Source organism: Nothobranchius furzeri, chromosome 16 (assembly GCF_043380555.1).
Source record: "Nothobranchius furzeri strain GRZ-AD chromosome 16, NfurGRZ-RIMD1, whole genome shotgun sequence".
In the NCBI taxonomy this organism is placed as follows: Eukaryota; Metazoa; Chordata; class Actinopteri; order Cyprinodontiformes; family Nothobranchiidae; genus Nothobranchius; species Nothobranchius furzeri.
Genome location: NC_091756.1, coordinates 53,813,841 through 53,835,356, shown reverse-complemented (window position 1 = coordinate 53,835,356; position 21,516 = coordinate 53,813,841). Strand labels below are relative to the sequence as shown.

Below are 21,516 nucleotides of genomic sequence, written 5' to 3'. Positions count from 1 at the left end.
CAGATATTTAGATCTAGAGTCAATATTTGATGTCAAATGCTCAGTAAAATGCATTTTCCGATCTGATCTCCAAGTGTTGATTTATTCTGAAATGACAGCCGGAAGTTACGGCTGTTGGGGCTGTCCAACCTAGTTTGTGATTGCTACCTTTAGCTTTTAGGAACTGTGGCTTTTGCTAGTTTTTTTTAATGACCTAAACAGGTCTGTAATCGCTCATTCCTCCTTGGAGACAGCCCTTTGACGGGAACTAACTTCAGGATGATTCCTACTGAGGACGCGTCCGCCAGGAAGCGGGAGATTGAGGAGAAACTGAAGCAGGTCAGACTCCGATGGACAGGAAGGGGCTTTATTCTGCCCAATTCGGTGCTTAAAACGAACAATAACAGAGTCCAGACACCAGCTGAGAGCAAACTCTGATCGTTCTTAGTGTTTTCAGACTGTTTGTGGTGAGCTGTTGATTTTCTGTGGGATGTTACAGGAGCAGGAGACGCTGTCATTCATCCGAGAGAACCTGGAGAAGAGCGATCAGCTGACCAAAGGCATGGTAAGAAAACAACACAACATCCGGGTCACCTAACGAACAAACGTTTCAAAAGTTACCAATAAAAAATTATAAGGTCAAAGGTCAGTCTAGGTTTCAAGGGACACGTTTCGTTTAATATACAGTTATTAAAGCGACCAATCAAATAAAATCCCGTTTAAAAATTAAAGCAGAAAACATAAAAAAAGATAAACATTTAAGATTGAAAGTTGAAAATAGTGACTTTACATGTGTCTGAAATGTTTCAATGGATGTTGTTTATTTGAAACTGCTATTTAATCGTAAATTGTTAGTTTTTTGTCTGTTGAAACCTTTTTATTATTTTGTATTTTATTTATCTGAAGCCCACTTTGACTAAACTAAGACAATTGTTTCCGTTCATGTGGGACACTGCTAAGAGTTTATTATATATTATATATAAGTATTTATGGTTGTAATCTAAACTCGATTTCTAATTTTATTATACATGAATCTATGACTTTTTTTTTCAATAAAAGCACAAACTATCTGTTAGGTTCCAATGATTTAAAGGGATTTTGTTCTAAACACAAGTTTTCTTTTGTCTGAACCGAACTAGAAGCCCTATATTTATATTCTCAGTGTTTTGAACCTTTTGTTATTTTCTTTCTCATCCTGAAAGGTTTCCATCCTGTCATCGTTTGAGAGCCGCCTAATGCAGCTGGAGAACTCCATCATCCCGGTCCACAAGCAGACAGAGAACCTGCAGCGACTGCAGGACAATGTGGACAAAACTCTTTCCTGCATGGATCACGTCATTAGTTATTACCACGTGGCCAAAGACACTGACAGGATCATTCGAGAGGGGTGAGGACTGTCTCTGGAAACATTAAATGGTTCTGCTACTGGTATTGAGTCATAACGTGTGTGTGCGTGTGCGTGCGTGCGCTTGTTGTGTCTCAGACCTGCAGGCAGACTGGACGAGTATCTCGCTTGTATCGCAAAGATCCAGAAAGCTGTGGAATACTTTCAGGACAACCACCCTGACAGCCCTGAGCTCAACACAGTGGTACGATCTCATCCTGAATCTGTTTGTCCTGCTACTAGGACACATTTGACTGAATCCTCTCATTGGTGCTAAAATAATTTATTCTGGTGGTGGAAAAAAACAGCCGAAAGTCCAAATCAAAAATAGAGTATGACCTTCAGAACTCCTGAGAAACTGTTGATCAAGATAACTTTAAAGGGAACATAACTTTTTTTCTTAAATTATAACAGTTCTTTGGTTGATACCAAATATGTTTATGAAGTTTTTTTGCACCAAATCCCTCTTACGTTAAGTGATTTCAGTAGTTTTATTCTTGACAGTTTTAGTATCTTCCAGAGTGAGCCATTACGTTGCTTTAGGAAAACAAGCTGTAATTGGCCACGCCCACCCATCCCACTCACTCAGGCTGCTATTAGCTGAGAAGCTTCGATATCCAGGAAAGGATCAGAGTAACCCCTACTGCTCAATGGAAGCATCAGCACTGCAGAAGAGCAGCAGAGCGTCACTGCTTCAAATAAAACCCATTCAAATCTATGGGGGTGATTCAAACCAGCCGCGACTCGGCCATTTTCAGATGCATCTCAGAAGTGGCACACCGCACCGCTAAAGATGGGATCGTGTTCTATTTTTGCCGCGAGCCGCTTCCGGGATGCAACAATTAATGTAGTGCTAGACAGGAAATCACACACGATTTCAGTGTAAAACCCCAGTAATTTTCAAAATAAATGTATATTGCAGCGATGCGACTTCACATTTATGTAGATTACATCAATACAAGCGACCCAGCGGCTTATTTACTCCCTGCATCATTCCAGAAGTGCAGCTGTGTGTTTTTTATGGCTTTTGTCCTGGCAGTTGAGAGGAACAACATCATATATGTCAACAAACGTGATTTCCTTCTTTTTGGTTTAATGGCGGACGACATAAACTTGAGGGATTTTGTGATCTCGCGAGTTAAGCAAGGAGGATGGTGGAAGTCTCGAGGGATTTTGTGATTCCGCTGGTTGAGCGAGGAGCACAGCAGAGAAGCCGCTTTGCAGCTGATACTCTCCCGGTATGCTCTGGAGTGCAGCAGTTGTTGCAAGTAAGTCTTTCTGCTGCTGCTCCGTGCCACAGATGCTTCCAGTGTGCAGTAGGGGTAAGCCACTGGTCCTGCAGCAGCAGTTCTCTCTTGCACATGAGGGGTAGTTCTAATCTACTTTCCCTGTTTGTGACATCACAATTGGGGGATTTTTGAAACAGCTTTTTTTAGGCACTTCATTTTTTAAACCAAACGCTGACAGAAAAGAGATGGATGGATTTTTCATGTTTAGAGTGTTCATTTACAGTTCAGTTCATTTTTATTTCAAAGATTTCACACATGTATCATTACAAAATATAATTCCATTATTTGTTTGAGAAGGAGTAGGCAGAAGTATTTACTTATTTGTCCCTACCCCCAAGTTTTACCTCTTATTCATTTAATTTTCTTTCAGTCTTAAATTAAACAAACAACATATGAAAAAAAAATATAAAAAAACAAAAACAAACAACATATAGAAAACAGAGAATGTGTAAATTTGCAGTTTCACCAGTTATGGAGAAAAAAAGAAAAAAGAAAAAAAAAACACCGAAAAAGAAGCACAACAGCATGACCAGCCACATTACCGTCCTGGGTTAACCCTGTTTTCTTCATTCTTATACTTATTTAAAATTAGGTTTTTATATTTTACTTTAAACTGGTTTGTTTTTACTTTCTTTTATCTCTTCTGTTGGACTGTTCCATAATTTAACTCCTGCAATTGCAATTGACCTAGTTTTTAAAGTTGTTCTAGCACTTTGTATTTTTAAATTCAATTTCCCTCTTAAGTTATACCCACCTTCTCTTTGTTTGAACAATAAACAGATTTCTTTTGGAAGCAATTTATTTCTTACTTTATTTACAATTTAACACCAGCAGTGACTTTCCACTCCCATTATTACCTGTTCAAGTGAAAACATCAATAAAACGACTGAACAAGAACATAGTGACAATATAAATAACAGTAACCATCTATCATTTTAGTCATTTGTAATAATTTACATGAAAACAACTATTAGTATTTAAATTATTTATTTATTTTACATTTAATTGGGTTTTTGGGGCCCATTTCAGGACCACAAACTTGGTGTTTCACGACCCACAGTAAGGTCGCGACCCCAACTTTGAGAACCACCGTTTTACTGTTTGCACAAATTGACTAGGGCAGGGTACAGAGGATGTAATGGTCAGAGCTAAGAGTCGAAGCAAAGCTTAATATTGACAGTAAATCACATAATGGTACCTTTAACTTGTTCATTACGAGATAACAGCTTGGATATTATTTCTGCAGAAAGCTCGTTTTGAGAAGGGTAAAGAGCTGCTGGAGGCCGAATTTCGGAGCCTTCTGAACCGCTACAGTAAACCCGTCCCCCCAATTCTCATCCTGGACGTTATCAGTGTTGATGAAGACATGGAGCTGCAGGAGGAGGTGTTGCTAGAGCACCTGCCTGAGGCTGTCCTCCAGGATATCATCTGCATCGCCAGCTGGCTGGTGGAATATGGACGCAACCAGGGTATGACTAGTTTTAGAGGTGTCTTACGTCTCACTATTTATGAATATTTGGTCCTAAAACTTTTTGGGTTAAACCTGTGGAGTCCTCATCATTGTTTTGGTTCCATAAGTCCAACAAATTGTCTTCAGTCTCTGGGCAGATTTTACACACCAGCTGTTCCTGAAGGTTGATTTTCTTTTATGGTTCATTAATCACAGCTTCCAGGGTAATCATCATGCAATAGGAGGTGGTTCAGGTTGTAGTCCATAACCACCGGTAGGTGTGGGCCATGTCGGGACCAGGAGGAGACCATGGTGGAATCATTATTAGCTGAAATAGTTAAAATACAGAAAATACTTTTCCCCTTATAGAAGCCCATTATCTCTGAGCTAAGTGTTGTCAGACTGTGAGGTATTTAGACACTTCTCTCCCGAACCATCTCTTCTTCTCCTGTCTTCAGATTTCATGAACGTCTACTACCAGATCAGGTCCAGTCAGCTGGATCGCTCCATCAAAGGCCTGAAGGACCACTTCCGTAAGAACAGTGCCTCCTCTGGGATCCTCTACTCTCCTGCTGTCCAAACCAAACGGAAGGACACGCCCACCAAAAAGATTCCAAAGAGACCAGGTCAGCAGCAGATTCCTCTGAGCTTTTGTCTTCATGACCTTTACGCCTTTAGCTGGACCCAGCAAACAAGTCCGAACCTGTTAGATGTCAGAATCTGATTTCCATCCAGCCACGGTCCTCTGAGGATTTGTCAGAGACTCCCTGAGCTTCAGAGATCCTGTCTCTGGTTTTAAATATCTTAGGTGTGTTCTTGCTGTGCGTTATTTCTAATTCCATGTTGTCGTTCTTTTTAAAACACAGAACCAGTTTAGTTTACCTGTTTTGTAGCTACGTTTCGCCGACGGCTGCCGGCTTCTTCAGGCTGACGCTGATGGTGGCGCGTCACTTCCTTCTCCGTTTATCTGCGGGCTGCGCTGGACCACGCACGGGACTGCATCGTCGGAGAGGGGAGAGCGGGCAGTAGAGGGCGACAACATCCTCTGCTGCCCGCAGATAAACGGAGAAGGAAGTGACGCGCCACCATCAGCGTCAGCCTGAAGAAGCCGGCAGCCGTCGGCGAAACGTAGCTACAAAACAGGTAAACAAAACTGGTTCTGTGTTTGAAAAAGAACGACAACATGGGACCTGGTTTTAAATGTTCTAACCATCCTTCATCCTTTCCTCTTCATAATCCCTGTGTTCCGATGACATCAGTCTACATCCCAGGTAAATGCAAAGCTTCAGTGTGAGCACTGTGCTTCCTGCTGTCCGCCTGACGCCACGCTTCGCCTCCATGTCAGTTCGGTTTTCGCTCAGCTGTGTCTGACAGGTCGTTTTCAGCGTGAAGGCCTTTAGCTTCATGGTGTGGAAAATGTCTCATACCGAAAAGGTGAAGCTGATTAAAAGTAATGAGGCTCGTTGCTGTTCCAGACAAACACCCTGGAGTTCCGGCTCACTTTACGGAGACGGGATCCCTAACCCCCAAATTCCACTACCTCCGCTCCGGTCCGTCCCCGCCTTCCGCAGCCGCTCGCTTCCGAACTCAATTTTTCTTGGTACCCGCTCTACAACGGCTCCGCTCCGGTGCGGAGACCTGAGGTGGGCAAACAAGCGTGCGCAGGATTTTCGAGATCTTGCGATACAGTCCGAGCAATAAACGCGGAAGTTTAGATCCAAACACCCGTTGTGTGGGAGAAGCATCGACAAGAACTGCTTAATCTGCCCATCATTTGTGTTGAGAGATCAGCAGTGTTTGGATCAACAAAGTGTGACTACTTTGACAGTAGAAACTGTATTTATGGCTTACTTTTGTGCATTTAAACTTCAGCTGCCATTGATAGTTGTTAAAAGTTGTTAAACCTGTGCATATGAAACAAAAAACGCCTTTTGTTTATCGATTTATTGTGAAAAACGGAAGTTGTGCTTGCTCCTTTTCCTGTTGGGCGGTTGTGATTTCTGTCCATTTAATGCGGAGGTGCTCCGGCGTCCGGCAAAAATAGGATCGATTCTATTTTTGCCGGACGCCGGAACAGAGGGCGGCGCACGGCGCCGCACTGCTGGAGCACGGCCGCAGTAGTGGAATTGCTCTGATTGACTACAACGGGACCGATTTTGCTCCGGCGTTCGTGTCGGAGCGGAGCGGAGGTAGTGGAATTTGGGGGTAAAGGTCTTCTGCTGTGGAGGGTTTCAGTTTGTCTAGATTGGTTGTTGTAGTTTAAATCAGGAACCAGTTCTTGACATGTACTGGTGAAGAGGTTTGTGTGTCAAGGCGGTTCAGAAGCGTTTCTAACTATTGTTTATTCCTAGTCAAGCTGTGATGAAGTCTTGATAAAAAGTACATTGCTTAAACGTAACAGAATGTCAGTTGTTTAGCAGCCTGTTGTTGAATTAACTCACATTTAATGCAAACGTCTCAAAAAACATTTGATTAGCAAAATCCTGAGTGAAAGGAGCAACTTTCCAGACTTACTTCCTGGTGAACCTTCAGCAGATCTGTCTTCTGGCCAAACACTGGTTTTCTTTTCTTCAGTGGAGTCCAACTTTGATTTCTACTTGATTGTCGGCCATATTTAGTTTAACGTTTCTGCTTCTGTTTGTGCTGAAACGGCGACGGGAGAACTGAGTGCAGCCGACCCATCATTAACGTTGATCCTGCGGAGGTCTCTCCGGGTCGTGTTCTGTCTGTAATGTGAAGCAGAACCAGTAACCTAATCATGGTCGATCAGGTTCAGTTTGGTGGTTTCAGAGTCACGCAGATGATTCACTCCTTGCCTGTGATCATCGCCATGGTAACGGATGCTGTAAATGAGCTCCACAGCAGGTCAGGTTCAAGTATGAGGCGAAACAGCAGGAGGACTCTAACTCTTGGATGGGCAGACACATTTCTTAGGCTCTATGTTCTATTATTACTTTATTGTCTGTAGCTCAAGTTTGTTGTTTTTTGAATAGAAATCAGTAAAATCTTGAAACTTCTGCATCGTTGGTCAATTCGTTCTCTCAGGCTTGCTGTCTATCTTTGAACTTTGTCTTCACACATCTCTCTGTTGGACTAAAAGTGTTCTTCTACTCAACGTTTGAGCTGTAGGCGTTTGTGGAACAGAACAGAGGTCTGACTCGAGCAGGTCGGTTCAAACAAAGGTCAAAAGGAGCTGAAATGTTTGAGTCAGCAGTGAAACTCAGTCGTGTTGCTGCTGCGTTTGCTGCATGTGTGATGATGTGATGCTAACATGCTAACACACAGCTGCCTGTCTGATGTGACTGATTTCTTTTCTCAGTGACAGCTAGGGCTGCTCCATTACAGGAACATCTTAATTAAGAGTATTAAAGATGATGACTCTGCGGGCTGAAAATCACCAGATGGTTTTATGTAAGGCTGAATCGATTTTGGCACGTCCGTTTAACTCGGAGCTCAGGCTGCTCCTCATTCGGCTGCAGCCTGGCCGTGTTTAGATGAGGGATTGTGCTGCATTTAGAGGAAGCCCTTCCATGTTGATGTACGTTCCTGCTGCGTTAAAAAGCTTCTGGTTCTCATAGAGCTGTTCTGTTTGCAACAAACATTTCGTGTGAAATATTTACTGTTGGTGTCGGACGCTCAGCGCTGACTCAGCAGAATTACAACCAAGGATACCATTTTTTTTGTTTTAATAAGATGAACAGGATTTCTCCTGAGGAGGTCACTGAGCTCCAGTCAAGACTGGCTGAGTTCAAATGATCCCCTGCTCTCTAAATAGTGGATTATATGAACAAGTCTGCGTTTTGACCTCTCCCTGCGAGTTTAGCCCTCTCAAGGAAAGGAAGTTATTGTCTGTCGTTCTTGTCAAAATAAGAGCATGCTTATGAACTTGAAGGTAACAAAATCATTTTTTCTGATGTATTTATTTTGGTTGACATAATTTTTGTGACATTTGGACCTGTAGTTGAAACACTGATTGGATTAACGGCACAGCCCTAGTTAAACCTGCTCACTAACGGAAGTCTTAGTGTACATTAGTCTGTTTTTAAGTGTTTAAGGTGGTTTTGTGTCTCAAACTGTAACAGACTGATGATGATGATGCTGTTTGAACCTGTTCTAACCTGTGCTTTCTTCCATGACCCTGGAGCTGTGTGTCAGCCCTGCTCACCTTTAGTTTGTGTCCTACCTGGTTGTCCTGTTGTGTAGCTACGGTGATGGTAGACTGTCCGTCCCCCCCCCCCCCCCCCCCCCCACACACACACACACACCTCTGCTGGCTGCCTTGTGGTGGAGGGATGTGCTGTTTGTCTCATCACTCACTTCCTAGCTCTTTCTCCTTCTTCTTCTGTCCTTCCTGGCGTTTCTTGGCTGTCTGGACCTCACTGCCCCCTCCTCTGGACTCTATCTCTGTTTATGGGACCAGGGACCATTCGCAAGGCTCAGAACCTTCTGAAACAGTACTCACAGCATGGGCTGGATGGGAAAAAGGGGGGCTCTAACCTCACTCCTTTGGAAGGTAAAGCACTTTGGTCTTTTCTTTGCTTTCTGCAGTTTGAATCAGAAAATCCTGTCAGTTGCAGCAGCTTTTAGACTCAGAGGAGTTTCACCATCCAGACCTCTGGACTTCTACTTGGAGTCACATCTGCTTCAAAGGGATATACAGTGGGGCAAAAAAGTATTTAGTCAGCCACCGATTGCGCAAGTTCTCCCACTTAAAATGATGACAGAGGTCAGTAATTTACATCATAGGTACACTTCAACTGTGAGAGACAGAATGTGAACAAAAAATCCATGAATTCACATGGCAGGATTTTTAAAGAATTTATTTGTAAATCAGGGTGGAAATTAAGTATTTGGTCAATAACAAAAATTCAACTCAGTACTTTGTAACATAACCTTTGTTGGCAATAACAGAGGTCAAACGATTACTATAGGTCTTTACCAGCGTTGCACACACAGTAGCTGGTATTTTGGCCCATTCCTCCATGCAGATCTTCTCAAGAGCAGTGATGTTTTGGGGCTGTCGCCGAGCAACACGGACTTTCAACTCCCTCCACAGATTTTCTATGGGGTTGAGGTCTGGAGACTGGCTAGGCCACTCCAGGACTTTCAGATGCTTCTTACGGAGCCACTCCTTTGTTGCCCGGACGGTGCGTTTGGGATCATTGTTGTGTTGGAAGACCCAGCCACGTTTCATCTTCAAAGCTCTCACTGATGGAAGGAGGTTTTGGCTCAGAATCTCACCATACATGGCCCCATTCATTCTGTCCTTAACACGGATCAGTCGTCCTGTCCCCTTAGCAGAAAAACAGTCCCAAAGCATGATGTTCCCACCCCCATGCTTCACAGTAGGTATGGTGTTCTTGGGATGCAACTCAGTATTCTTCCTCCAAACACGACGAGCTGAGTTTATACCAAAAAGTTCTACTTTGGTTTTATCTGACTACATGACATTCTCCCAATCCTCTGCTGTATCATCCATGCGCTCTCTGGAAAACTTCAGACAGGCCTGGACATGCACTGGCTTCAGCAGCGGAACACATCTGGCACTGCAGGATTTGATTCCCTGCCGTTGTAGTGTGTTACTGATGGTGACCTTTGTTACTGTGGTCCCAGCTCTCTGCAGGTCATTCACCAGGTCCCCCCCGTGTGGTTCTGGGATTCTTGCTCACCGTTCTCATGATAATTTTGACCCCACGGGATGAGATCTTGCGTGGAGCCCCAGATCGAGGGAGATTATCAGTGGTCTTGTATGTCTTCCATTTTCTGATATTTGCTCCCACCGTTGATTTTTTCACACCAAGCTGCTTGCCTATTGTAGATTCACTCTTCCCAGTCTGGTACAGGTCTACAATTCTTTTCCTGGTGTCCTTCGAAAGCTCTTTGGTCTTGGCCATAGTGGAGTTTGGAGTCTGACTGTTTGAGGCTGTGGACAGGTGTCTTTTATACAGATAATGAGTTCAAACAGGTGCCATTAATACAGGTAACGAGTGGAGGACAGAAAAGCTTCTTAAAGAAGACGTTACAGGTCTGTGAGAGCCAGAGATTTTCCTTGTTTGTAGTGACCAAATACTTATTTTCCACCCTGATTTACAAATAAATTCTTTAAAAATCCTGCCTTGTGAATTCGTGGATTTTTTTCACATTCTGTCTCTCACAGTTGAAGTGTACCTATGATGAAAATTACTGACCTCTGTAACTTGCACAATCGGTGGCTGACTAAATACTTTTTTGCCCCACTGTAGGAACATCCTGAAACACGTTCCCACTGATGAAGCTAATCACTTTCCAATTAGAAACATTTTTTATTTAAACAACCATTAAATGATTTTTTTTAGACCCCCAAAGTTTTTAATGCTTTTATTGTTTTCAACTTCTGATTACAATCATTTATAAAGTAAAACTACTTATAATTAAATATATTATTGTCAGTATCTTTTTAGGTGAGATTTTGCATCCAAAAGTTTGTGTCTGGACAGTTTTTATTTCTTTACTCGTTTAAAACATTCACATTTTCAGACCCTTTGTGCAAACAAAGACTTTCACAACAGTACATTTGAGGATGCGTGTTGGTGCAGGTGGTTTCCTCACTGCAAGGAGGTTCTCCTCATGCGTGCATGGTTGAGTGCGCGTGTTCTCCCGTTTCCTCCCCGAGGTCTGAAACAAACATGTTCAAGTCCTTTTTGATAGAGGCGTCTGCCATATGCATGAGCATGAATTTAAGTCTGCTCTTAAGAAGCCATGTTAGAGCTTGGTGAAATGCATTGTAGGAAATAAATCCATGGCTCTGCAGTGGGAACGTGAGTCATGATCAGATTTAAAATGCTGCGATGAATCAGAAGCTGCTGATTTCTCTCCTAGTTAAGCTCTGAATCAGTCGATGCTCCAAACAAATCACTTCAGTTCTTCTCCTCGTCTCCTTGCTGGTGCTTGGTGGTGGTCAGAACAGCTGATCCAGGGTCAGCCCCCTCCCCTTTACCCCTCAGCCTGGTCAGAACCTCTGTGGTTTGACTGGTGTCTGTGCTGTCCCACCCTCACCCAGCAGGTTACGATCACGACCTGCGGGTCAAACACCACACAGAGGCCCTGAACGAGAAGCACGGGGCCGCTGCAGGTGAGTGACAGGAACACAAGGGCAGAGAAGGAAAACAGGAAGTTCTCACTCATTTTCTGCTGGTTCAATTGTGACCTACGGACACGACGCTTGGGCCAGTTATGGTCCACGTGGTCCTTAGCTGTCCTTGACTTGCATCCTGTTCAGAAACCCTGTCCTAGTTGGATCTAAACCACAGGAGGAATTCTAATGAACTCAGTAATCAACATCAGTAAAATGTCTAGTTTTGTAAATATTCCCTTTAAATCTGAGAGTCATTTATTAAACACTGATAACAGATCTCCAGTTAATCAATAGTGATGAAACCTTTGAAGCCCTTCAGAACCACTCGGGTTACAGGAAAGGCTGGATCAGGAATTTTGCTCTGTGATGTGAATCAGAGGGTTTTGACTGACTGGAGGCGTCTGTGCTCCAGGGAAGGACGATGTGCTGGACATCGAGATCGACTCGTACATCCACTGTATCAGTGCATTTGTGAAGCTGGCTCAGAGTGAGTACGCCCTCCTGACGGAAATCATCCCAGAGCATCATCAGAAGAAGACCTTTGACTCCCTGATTCAGGTCAGACCATTGAAACAGCGTCTGAGGTCTGGTCACATCTTTATGGTGAAGAGGTCTTAACCAGAGGAGCTAGGCGAGCCTTTAATAATCGTTAAGAGAAAAGACCCTGGACACGTCTTAGTGCTGAAACTATTATTTATTTTATTTATTTAGCCTTTATTTAACCAGGTTGGTCCCATTGAGATACAAGATCTCTTTTGCAAGGGAGACCTGGCCAAGACCGACAGAGCAGCAACATTAATACGTTCACATTGAAATACATTTCCACATAAACTCATTTAAAACATTAACACACTGATGGTCTGGATTCCAGTGACCTAATCAGAGTCTTAAATCCACTCAAGGAAACCAAATCCTTGATTTTTAGATCTCTCTGTAGAGATTTCCATGTAGATGGAGCAGCGAAGCTAAAAGCCGTCTTTCCCAGCTCTGCGCGAACCTTAGGAAGAACAAATTGCAAAAGTTCACCTGAGCTGATTCTGCTCTCGATAAAAGACATGATGAATAAAAAGGCAGAGTTCTTTCAGATATTTGTGTCACAAAGGCTTTGAAATGTTAGATTTGATGTATTTTATGTCTGTAAAGCAAAATAAAATGAACACATTGAACCTGGTCTCATCTGTGTTCAGACATTTGTTTTCTCTTTGCTGTAAACATTTAAAACTGGACTTTATTTGTTATTGCTGACTGTTAGAAGACGTTAGGTCACTTCCTGCCTACAGGATGAGTTTGATGGTGTCTTCTGCTCTCAGGAAGCGTTGAACAACCTGATGCTGGAAGGAGACAACATTGTGCTGGCAGCCCGCCGGGCAATCGAGAGGCGTGACTACTTTGCCATCCTCACCATCTTCCCGGTCCTGAGGCACCTGAAGATGAACAAGTCTGAGTTCGACTCCACGCTGCAGGTCCAAGCCGCACAGCCTCATCGTTTAGATCCTGTAGGAGAATAATCAGTTACATGTGTGTAAAAGTTTATGTGTGATGCTGCATGCAGGGAACAGCAGCGAGCACCAAGAACAAGCTGCCGACGCTCATCACCTCCATGGAGACGATCGGAGCCAAAGCTCTAGAGGAGTTTGCAGACAGCATCAAGGCAGGAGGATCATTGCATAATTCATCATAAATCAATGACTGATAATTCAGTCTTCACCCACTTTGTTGTGTCTGAAACCTACAGAATGATCCGGATAAAGAGTACAACATGCCCAAAGATGGAACCGTCCATGAGCTGACGAGCAACGTAAGTTCAGCCTCTCTGCTGATTACGTGGGTTTAGTTCAGATATAAGCTCAGAGTTCTGTTCGTCGTGTGTTCTGACCCAACACTAACGAGACACTGTTTTGTTCACTTAAAGAGCAAGTCACCCCCAAATCAACTTTTTTTTGCTGATAAACTAAATAAGCGAGTGTCTAATCGTGCTGCAGACACGTGTCGTCAATAATTTGGCACTTCAGTGCATCTTAGTTAAAATTTAAATATTCTGCCTAAAGCTGGCAGTGTTGTGCCGTTGTCAGGTAAAAACTCTGCACTGTGTTTTAATTTAAATCTGCCACCGCTATTGGCTAAGAGGTATGCTATGATGTAAACTGGTACATTATGATGTCACAATGTCGTTGTGAGCCTGTGTGTGTGTATTTGTTAGCGGCTCCGCCCTCTCGGTCTGCTAGGCAACGACATTTGTTGCATTTTTCAAACATGAAGTGGGAGTGGAGTTAGACTCTGGTAGGGGGTGACTTGCTCTTTAAATCAGTTACTGCAGATAACAGAGTGTTTGCCTACTAGTTGGTGATTTTAAGCCCTCTAGTTAAGAGAAGCAAATGGTTTAGATTTCAGAGTAAAAGACATTTATACCGGTGGAAGTTGGTAACCCATGAAATCTACAGCAAGTCTTGGTTTTTAGGACGTTAGCAATAGCTGATAACCGTATTCTTTCTTTTATTGCCATAAGCACTCACAACTCACCCGTTCCATAAACTCACCAAAGCTCTTTCCAGTCCTTTTCAATTACAGCAATCAATTCCCCTCTGGGATTAATGAAGTATTTTTGAATTGAATTGAATTAATTTATACTCACACACCTGTTCTGAGAGAGATGTAGAAAACTGGAATCTGTTGATGGGTTTTCCATGCAGGCTGAACATGAAAATAGTTAATACACCTGTCTCCTCCATCAGCTTCTGATGGGAAATAGATGGTGAAATGGTTGGATTTGGTAGGACGTTCATGGACTCGCCTATCTTGATGGGGAAGGCCGTTGGTTTAACGTCCATGAAACAGCAGAGAACATCTCGGCTAGTAGAAGCTAACCGTTAGCATTAGGAACTCCACCACACGGCACAGCTCCTTCAGGCTCGAGCTATTTGTGGAGATGCAACATCCACGTTGCAAGTCAGTGGTAGAGTTGCGTAGCTGTTTGAGGCGAGTTGTCTAAATGTCAGGAAATAAGACTCCAGAACCTGCCGTCTGAAGCTCAGCTTTGGGTCACTACAAGGTTGGTGCACCGGTACATTGTTCCACCTGAGAATGACTTACAAGGCATTCATTCCCACTAGAGACCACTGCAAACACTTGCTACACTCCTTTAAAGTCAAAACTAGAATTTGGTTATGAGCAAATGAAATCATACTTATTTGGTGGGAATAAAACCCTAATCTACATTAGCTGGTTAAAAAACTCTAATATAATTGTATGGAACTGTTTCTGCTCCAGCAGCCTTCAGATTTGCTAACATTTTCAGCTCATTCAAATGTTCATTTATCTGTTGTTTTCTGGAGGATTCTGCTGTTTGCTTGGGTCAGCTGGTTTCCTTGGAAACAAGTGGTTAATGAACAACCTGGTTTGACTCTGTTCTCCACAGACAATCCTGTTTCTACAGCAGCTTCTGGACTTTCACGAGACAGCTGGAGCTATGTTGGCCTCACAAGGTACATGATAAAAGGGAGTAATGTCAGGTCTCACAGTGCTGTTAACCTGTTCATTTACCCTGCAGCTGCAGTCGAAAGGATCGTTTAGGTCATGATGTGTGTTAAAAGACATGACTGTGTGGTTTGTAACAGGAAAAGGTCATCAATGAATCACAGGTCCATTTTAGAAATGGCTGGTATAAATACAATCAAGAGAACCCAAAAGGACTTTAAAATCCTTCATTTGATGGGTCATTATTAAACACGGGTCACTGCTTCCATTATTTTGTTATAACAGCTTTGATTTCCCTTGCTGGCAGTCACAGTAGCCACCTTCTACCTTATCGCCGTTTCCTTATCCAGTGCCGGATCTGGGGTGGAAAGTGGGGACCAATCCGGGGAGTGTTTTCTCCACAGCCAAGCCAACCTCCACTAGCTCGTCCAGTAGGACCCCAAAGCCAGCTCGGGGATATACAGGGTTTGTACGGTCATGAAGAAAATGGAAAGCTCATGGAATTAGAAAATCTAATTTTCAGGTCCTGGAAAACTTTTGGAACTTTACTAAATCTAGGATGACCAAACGTCCTCTTTCCCCCAGACATGTCCACTTTTCACTTTGTCCGGGAAGTCCGGGTGATTTCCTCGTCGTCGTCGTCTTCCTCCGCTCATCCGGGTCCGGGTCGCGGGGGCAGCATCCCAACGAGGGAGCTCCAGACGGTCTTCTCCACCAGCTCCTCCGGCAGGACCCCAAGGCGTTCCCGGACAAGATTGGAGATGTAACCTCTCCAACGTGTCCTGGGTCGACTCGGGGGCCTCCTGCCGGCAGGACATGCTCGAAACACCTCCCCGGGGAGGCGTCCAGGAGGCATCCTGACCAGATGTCCAAACCACCCCAACTGACTCCTTTCGATCCGGAGGAGCAGCGGTTCTACTCTGAGTCACTCCCGAATGTCAGAGCTCCTCACCCTATCTCTAAGGCTGAGCCCGGCCACCCTACGGAGGAAACTCATTTCGGCCGCTTGTATCCGCGATCTCGTTCTTTCGGTCATTACCCAAAGCTCATGACCATAGGTGAGGATTGGGACGTAGACCGACCAGTAAATCGAGAGCCTGGCTTTCTGGCTCAGCTCCCTCTTCACCACGACAGATCGGCTCAGCGTCCGCATCGCTGCAGACGCCGAACCAATCCGCCTGTCGATCTCCCGATCTCTCCTACCCTCACTCTTGAACAAGATTTCCTGTTTTGATGAAAATGTCACACACAGGGTTCACAGGTGGATGAGCTCATGGAACCAGTTCAGACTGGGCCTGGCCAGGCCCGATTTAGGCCTCAAGGGCAAAAGCCTTAATTTAAACTCCTCCACCACAGTTAGGTGGAGGTTCAAGAAGATCAGGCAGTTATAGTAGTTATAGAAATACCTCTTCATAACTGGAGGTCCTCTTTGGTTTGTTTTGTGTCTAAAAAGGCTTTTGTCACAGATCATGACTTTTGGGCTGTTATTGCCTAAACCCCACTCAAGATAATCCAGACCCTTTCCCAGTGTCATTCCACAATTTGGGAATGACTAAACAATTGCTACCAGAACAGGGGCCTGTCTATCTTCACAATGCAGACGCAGCTTTTGAAGAGCATCTCTTAGCCTTGCACCTGACCTGCACTCCTCTTCTCCTACTCTGCTGCACTCTTTCTGCTTGAACTTTATTGCCAAACTGTCAACTTCTGCAGAGTCTGACGGGTGTTTTTCACTCCAAGTAGTTTATTGTTTGCCTCAATCGTAACTACATCGTTACATCCTCATTTGAAAGTCACTTTGTACCAAAACACAAATACCTGAACAATAAATGAGATATGATGAGAGGTCAGTTATTAATTAATAAATCTGAGCCTTTAACCCTTTAATACCTTATGCACAAAATCATAATCAGATTTGTGAAAGGCTGGACCTTCAGTTCTACGGTTGTATTTTATATAAAAATACAACAATAGAGATATGACTGGGACTTCCCACCTGCTGCACTTAGATTCTCCAGCAGAGGGCAGAAGACATTCTGTTCGATGCCCCTGGTTTTTGAAGTAAGTACCAATCCCATTAACTCATTCACTGCCAGCCGTTTCCTGATCACTAACGGCCTTCGCTGCCAGTGTTTCTCACCCTTTTTACTGTTTTTTTAAGAGTCACAGAACGGTGCGCGCTAGCATGATGTTGACGCCAAAACGACCAAAACAAAGAGGAGACTCGCCTCTTACACCAGGAAGAATCCGTGTGTTTCGAGCGTTATCCGTTCTTTCATAATCCGTTGTCGAATTGTGATCGGCAGACGCATTTCCGGTTCGCGCCTCACTTTTTTACAGGAACGGCCCAAAACGATCTCCTAACACATGGATGTGTTGCTTCCTGATCACGTGACGTGTGACGTATGCGGATGAAGATCGGCTTCAGGGCTGAGATTCAATTCAATTCAATTCAAAAATACTTTATTAATCCCAGAGGGAAATTGATTGCTGTAGTAGCTCAGGATAATAATAATAATCAAGTCATCAAAGAGTTGTTGTATATTACGATGGCTGTTGGCAGGAAGGATCTCCAGTAGCGGTCAGTGCTGCAGCGAAACTGAAGAAGCCTCTGACTGAAGACACTCTTCCGTTGTCGGACAGTCTTGTGAAGAGAATGCTCAGGGTTGTCCATAATTTTCTTGATTCTCTGGAGAATCCTTCTTTGCATTATCTCCTCCAGCGGTTCCACAGTCGTCCCCAGAACAGAACCAGCCTTTTTTATTAGGCTGTTGAGCCTTTTCAGGTCCCTGCTTCTGATGCTACTACCCCAACAGACGATGGCTGAAGAGATTACACTCTCAACAACAGACTTGTAGAAGATCTGCAGCATCTTGCTACAGACATTGAAGGACCTAAGCGTCCTCAAGAAGTGCAGTCTGCTGTGTCCCTTCTTGTAAACGGCTTCGCTGTTCTTTCTCCAGTCCAGTCTGTTGTCCAGGTGAACTCCAAGGTATTTGTATTCCTCAACCACCTCCACTTCTTCTCCCATGATGGAAACAGTGTTTGACTCCACCCTGTTTCTTCTGAAGTCTAAAATCATCTCCTTTGTTTTGTTCACGTTCAAGGTCAGATGGTTGTTTCAACACCATGCCACAAAGCGCTCCACCAGCTCTCTGTACTCAGCTTCCTGTCCATCTCTGATACACCCGACAACTGCAGAGTCATCTGAGTATTTCTGTAGATGACAGGTCTCTGACTTGTACTGGAAGTCTGAGGTGTACAGGGTGAAAAGGAATGGTGAGAGTACAGTCCCCTGTGGTGCTCCAATGTTACTGATCGCCTGGTTTGATGTGCAGTTCTTCAGCCTCACAAACTGTGGTCTGTTTGTCAGGTAGTCTTTAATCCAGGCGATAGTTGAGATGTTTGTTCTCTCAGCGCGGGGGCTCGTTCCGATGCTCAAACAGTAAAAAAATGCAAATGACGACTTTAGTCGTCATTGGCAGTGAATGAGTTAAAGAGGTAGAGCTGTTAGAAGCCTACAATCAAAAGTAGCAGGAATGATACGTTTGGTGTTACGGAGTTAAGCATCACTGGTTATTTTTACTGCTCCTGGCACATTTACACTGCAAATAACCAGATTTTCAATGTCAGAACTTTGTGTATTTCACTGACCTGGCACTGGAAGCCCATCACTTTTCACAAACTGGATCTAAAACAATGTGATCCTGTTTGCGTAGCACCCTGTACCCCAGTAAAACCAGTTCAGCACCCATTTCCTTGCTTGCACTGTCTGCTTCTGCCCCTCTCTGCTCTCCCTGCCTCACAGTTCTGTCAGAAATCAGAAGAAATGTTTCTGCCTGGTTTCTATTTTTAACCCTCGCTCCCTGGCTGATGAGTGTTTGCTTTCTCTGCTCTAACAAATGTCTTTAACCTTTTTGCACTTGTGCCTGTTTTTCTCTCTCTCTCTGCTTTGCCTCGGCTCGATTAGTTCTGGGGGACACTTACAATATCCCTCTAGACCCCCGAGGTAAGGAGACCGTGCGGGCTTGAACCTTTTGCCTTTATGCTAATTCTTCAGACTCCTGTGTGTGATTATTTAGTGCTGACGGTGTAAACAGGTGGTGTGATGTTTTCTGTTTTCTTTCAGAGACGAGTTCTGCGAGTAGCTACACCTCTGACTTCAACAAACGCCTCCTCAGCTCCTACATCTGTAAGACCACCTCACCTGTTTGCTGTCAGGTATTTCTGCTGCAGCCTGATGGATGTTCTTTTGTTTTTCAGGTAAAGTTTTAGGAAACCTGCAGCTGAACCTGCTCAGTAAATCCAAGGTTTATGAGGATTCAGCTCTGAGCGCCATTTTCCTGCACAACAACTACAACTACATCCTGAAGTCGCTGGAGAAGTCAGTGTCTCACTCCCTCCTCTCCTCCGCAGCATGATGAAACCATCTGTGTCCAACCTGTGATCTGATTTTTCTGCTGTTCTTTTGCCTCTGCAGGTCTGAGCTGATCCAGCTGGTCACAGTGACTCAGAAGAGAGCCGAGAATTCATACAGAGAGCTGATTGAGCAGCAGATTGATATGTATCAGCGCAGGTAAACACAGTAGACCTGGTTTCTTGTTTGGACCGCCTGTTTGCTTCGACCTGAAGGTCTTTGTTTCTGCTGCAGCTGGCTGAAAGTGACAGAGAACCTGACGGATCGGAACATGCCCGTTCTTCAGCCTGGTGCCAAGGTCAGAGTTTGTTATTAGTGCAGCTTAACTTTGGTACCAAAGTGTCAGTCTGAACACGTCAGTATGATCTAAATCAGGGGTGTCAAACTCAAATTCACACGGGGCCGAAATGAAAATCTGGGACGAAGTCGCGGCCCAAACGTAATATTTTTTGAAAAAGTGACGGGAAATTTGCACATTTTCTTTATCACAAATATGCAATTTGTAATTTGGAAACAAACTTATTTCTGCATTAACACTGAATGTGGAATAACCAAATTACACACGAGCAAGTCAGTTTTAAATAAAAGGCATCAGTGGTATTCATTACTTGTGGTATATTCAGCATTTTTAAAATATATTCAGGATTTATGTTTTTTTTTTTCATTTTTCTTGTTTTTTATTCTCCTTTTGTTCTCCTGTAATACGTGTCATCGCTGCTGTGACGTCTAGCTTTCCCCACTGAGGAACAATAAAGGGATTTTCTATTCTAGTCATCTATCTGCAGCCTTTCCACTTCCTGTTTACTGTAGGTTAAATCTTTTCTCACGGGCCAACAACAACATAAAAATATCATTTTATCTTAAATGAAAATGCAACATCTCACTGAAGACCCAAGAGGTCGACAGATAGATTTCTAGTTGTCTTTCTGAGCAGGTCAACATCACAACTTCTACCAAACCATGACTATGTGGTTATTTCGTTTGGTGTTTAATGTTTCGTTTGTTCTTCGTTTACTTTGTTCTATTTTACAGATTTATCTTGTCTTTATTCAGTGTTTATTTCAGGGACATCACTCCTGTGTGTCTCGAGCCCTTCTGTGTGGTGTCGTTGATCCGGTTCACTTCCTGTTCAAATCAGTCACAAGTTCCAGTTTTCTGATTTATGACACAACTAGTTAAACCAACCAAAAGGACCTGGTAAACATGTAGTCAACACCGACAGCACCACGACTCAGCTGGTGAAACTGAACTGGGCCAGCAGTTTGTTCTGTGCAGTCGCAACACATGTTTGCCGTGTGTGTGTGTGTGTTTATCGTGTGTGTGTGTGTGTGTTTATCGTGTGTGTGTTTATTGTGTGATGACTGAGACCCAGCTGGTTCTGCTGTTTGGACCTTTTGTCTAAAGAGTTTGTGACGTTCACCTTGAATCTCTGTGGGCTTACCTGAATCTTGTCTTCCTCCAGCTGAAGGACAAAGAGCGACAGGTGATAAAAGACAAATTCAAGGTCAGACATTGAAAGGAAAAGTGAAATTCTGGTCTTAAATTTAAAAACAGACTATCAGCAGACTTTGTCTCTTTCAGGGTTTTAACGATGGTTTGGAGGAGCTGTGTAAGACCCAGAAAGGCTGGGCCATCCCAGACAAAGACCAGCGACACTTCATCCGACAGGCTCAGAAGAAAGTGGTTTCTGATTCTTACCGAGCTTTCCTCCAGAGGTGAGAGACGCTGATCTGATTTAGTTTAACTAAAGGTCCAAGTCCTAACGGAACCCTGTGATTTGGGTTGTTCTCCTGCAGATGCACCAACATTTCCTTCACCAAGAACCCTGAAAAGTATCACAAGTATCGTCCAGAGGAGGTGGAGGAGATGATCGAGAAGCTGTTCGACACGTCTGCCTGATTCTTTCTGACTCCTGCTTCTGTTTTCTGTAACAACACAAACTCTTATTTATGTAACTTTACATTTCAGTTAATAAACACTAAATCATTCTGACTCCTGCTGCACCTGTTTGATGGAACTTGTTGGAGATAATCTAAGGCGAGAACCTTGATCTGGAGGTGTGAGGTGTCTATTGGTGTGTGTGTGTGTGTGTGTGTTCCTATCCTGCAGTATCTGAACTCAAGTCTGTTTGCGACTTCCTTTTCCTAAATGATGATAGAAAAAAGATGCTTTAGAGTTCTTGGATTTTTTTTTTTTGTTCCATCTTTCCTCAACATGACATGTAAAGTAACAAAAAACTGAGCCATGCTTTAAAAATAAACAAGTGTCAGGATCTTTATTTTTTCTGTCAGAACCTCCTCAGAAGTTCACCCACACACATTTAGACTACAGCAGGTGTGGACCAAACATCAAACCGGTGCAGGATTTACCTGATGGATTCCTTCTCACACTGATGAGAAAACGTTCGGT

At 43.7% G+C, this 21,516-nt stretch overlaps 1 protein-coding gene across 15 annotated transcripts; it reads left to right on the top strand.

The window, feature by feature from the left end:
- The first annotated feature begins 122 nt into the window (after positions 1 to 122).
- Positions 123 to 21,099, top strand: exoc7 (exocyst complex component 7). 15 transcript variants are annotated; one of them, XM_015962155.3, is made up of 22 exons: positions 123 to 318; positions 479 to 544; positions 1,182 to 1,366; positions 1,463 to 1,568; positions 3,899 to 4,121; positions 4,561 to 4,728; positions 5,362 to 5,373; positions 8,523 to 8,615; positions 11,145 to 11,213; positions 11,629 to 11,774; positions 12,527 to 12,679; positions 12,769 to 12,867; positions 12,952 to 13,014; positions 14,632 to 14,698; positions 18,661 to 18,699; positions 18,820 to 18,882; positions 18,954 to 19,074; positions 19,171 to 19,266; positions 19,342 to 19,405; positions 20,570 to 20,611; positions 20,689 to 20,822; positions 20,904 to 21,099. In XM_015962155.3, exons 1-22 carry the CDS (start codon positions 259 to 261, stop codon positions 21,004 to 21,006), a joined length of 2,172 nt encoding a protein of 723 aa, XP_015817641.1. In that variant the 5' UTR covers positions 123 to 258; the 3' UTR covers positions 21,007 to 21,099. The 15 variants fall into 15 exon arrangements, with proteins under 15 accessions (XP_015817641.1, XP_015817640.1, XP_054605459.1 ...); XM_015962154.3 differs by having other exon boundaries at positions 11,142 to 11,213; XM_054749484.2 differs by lacking the exon at positions 5,362 to 5,373.
- Positions 21,100 to 21,516: the final 417 nt, after the last annotated feature.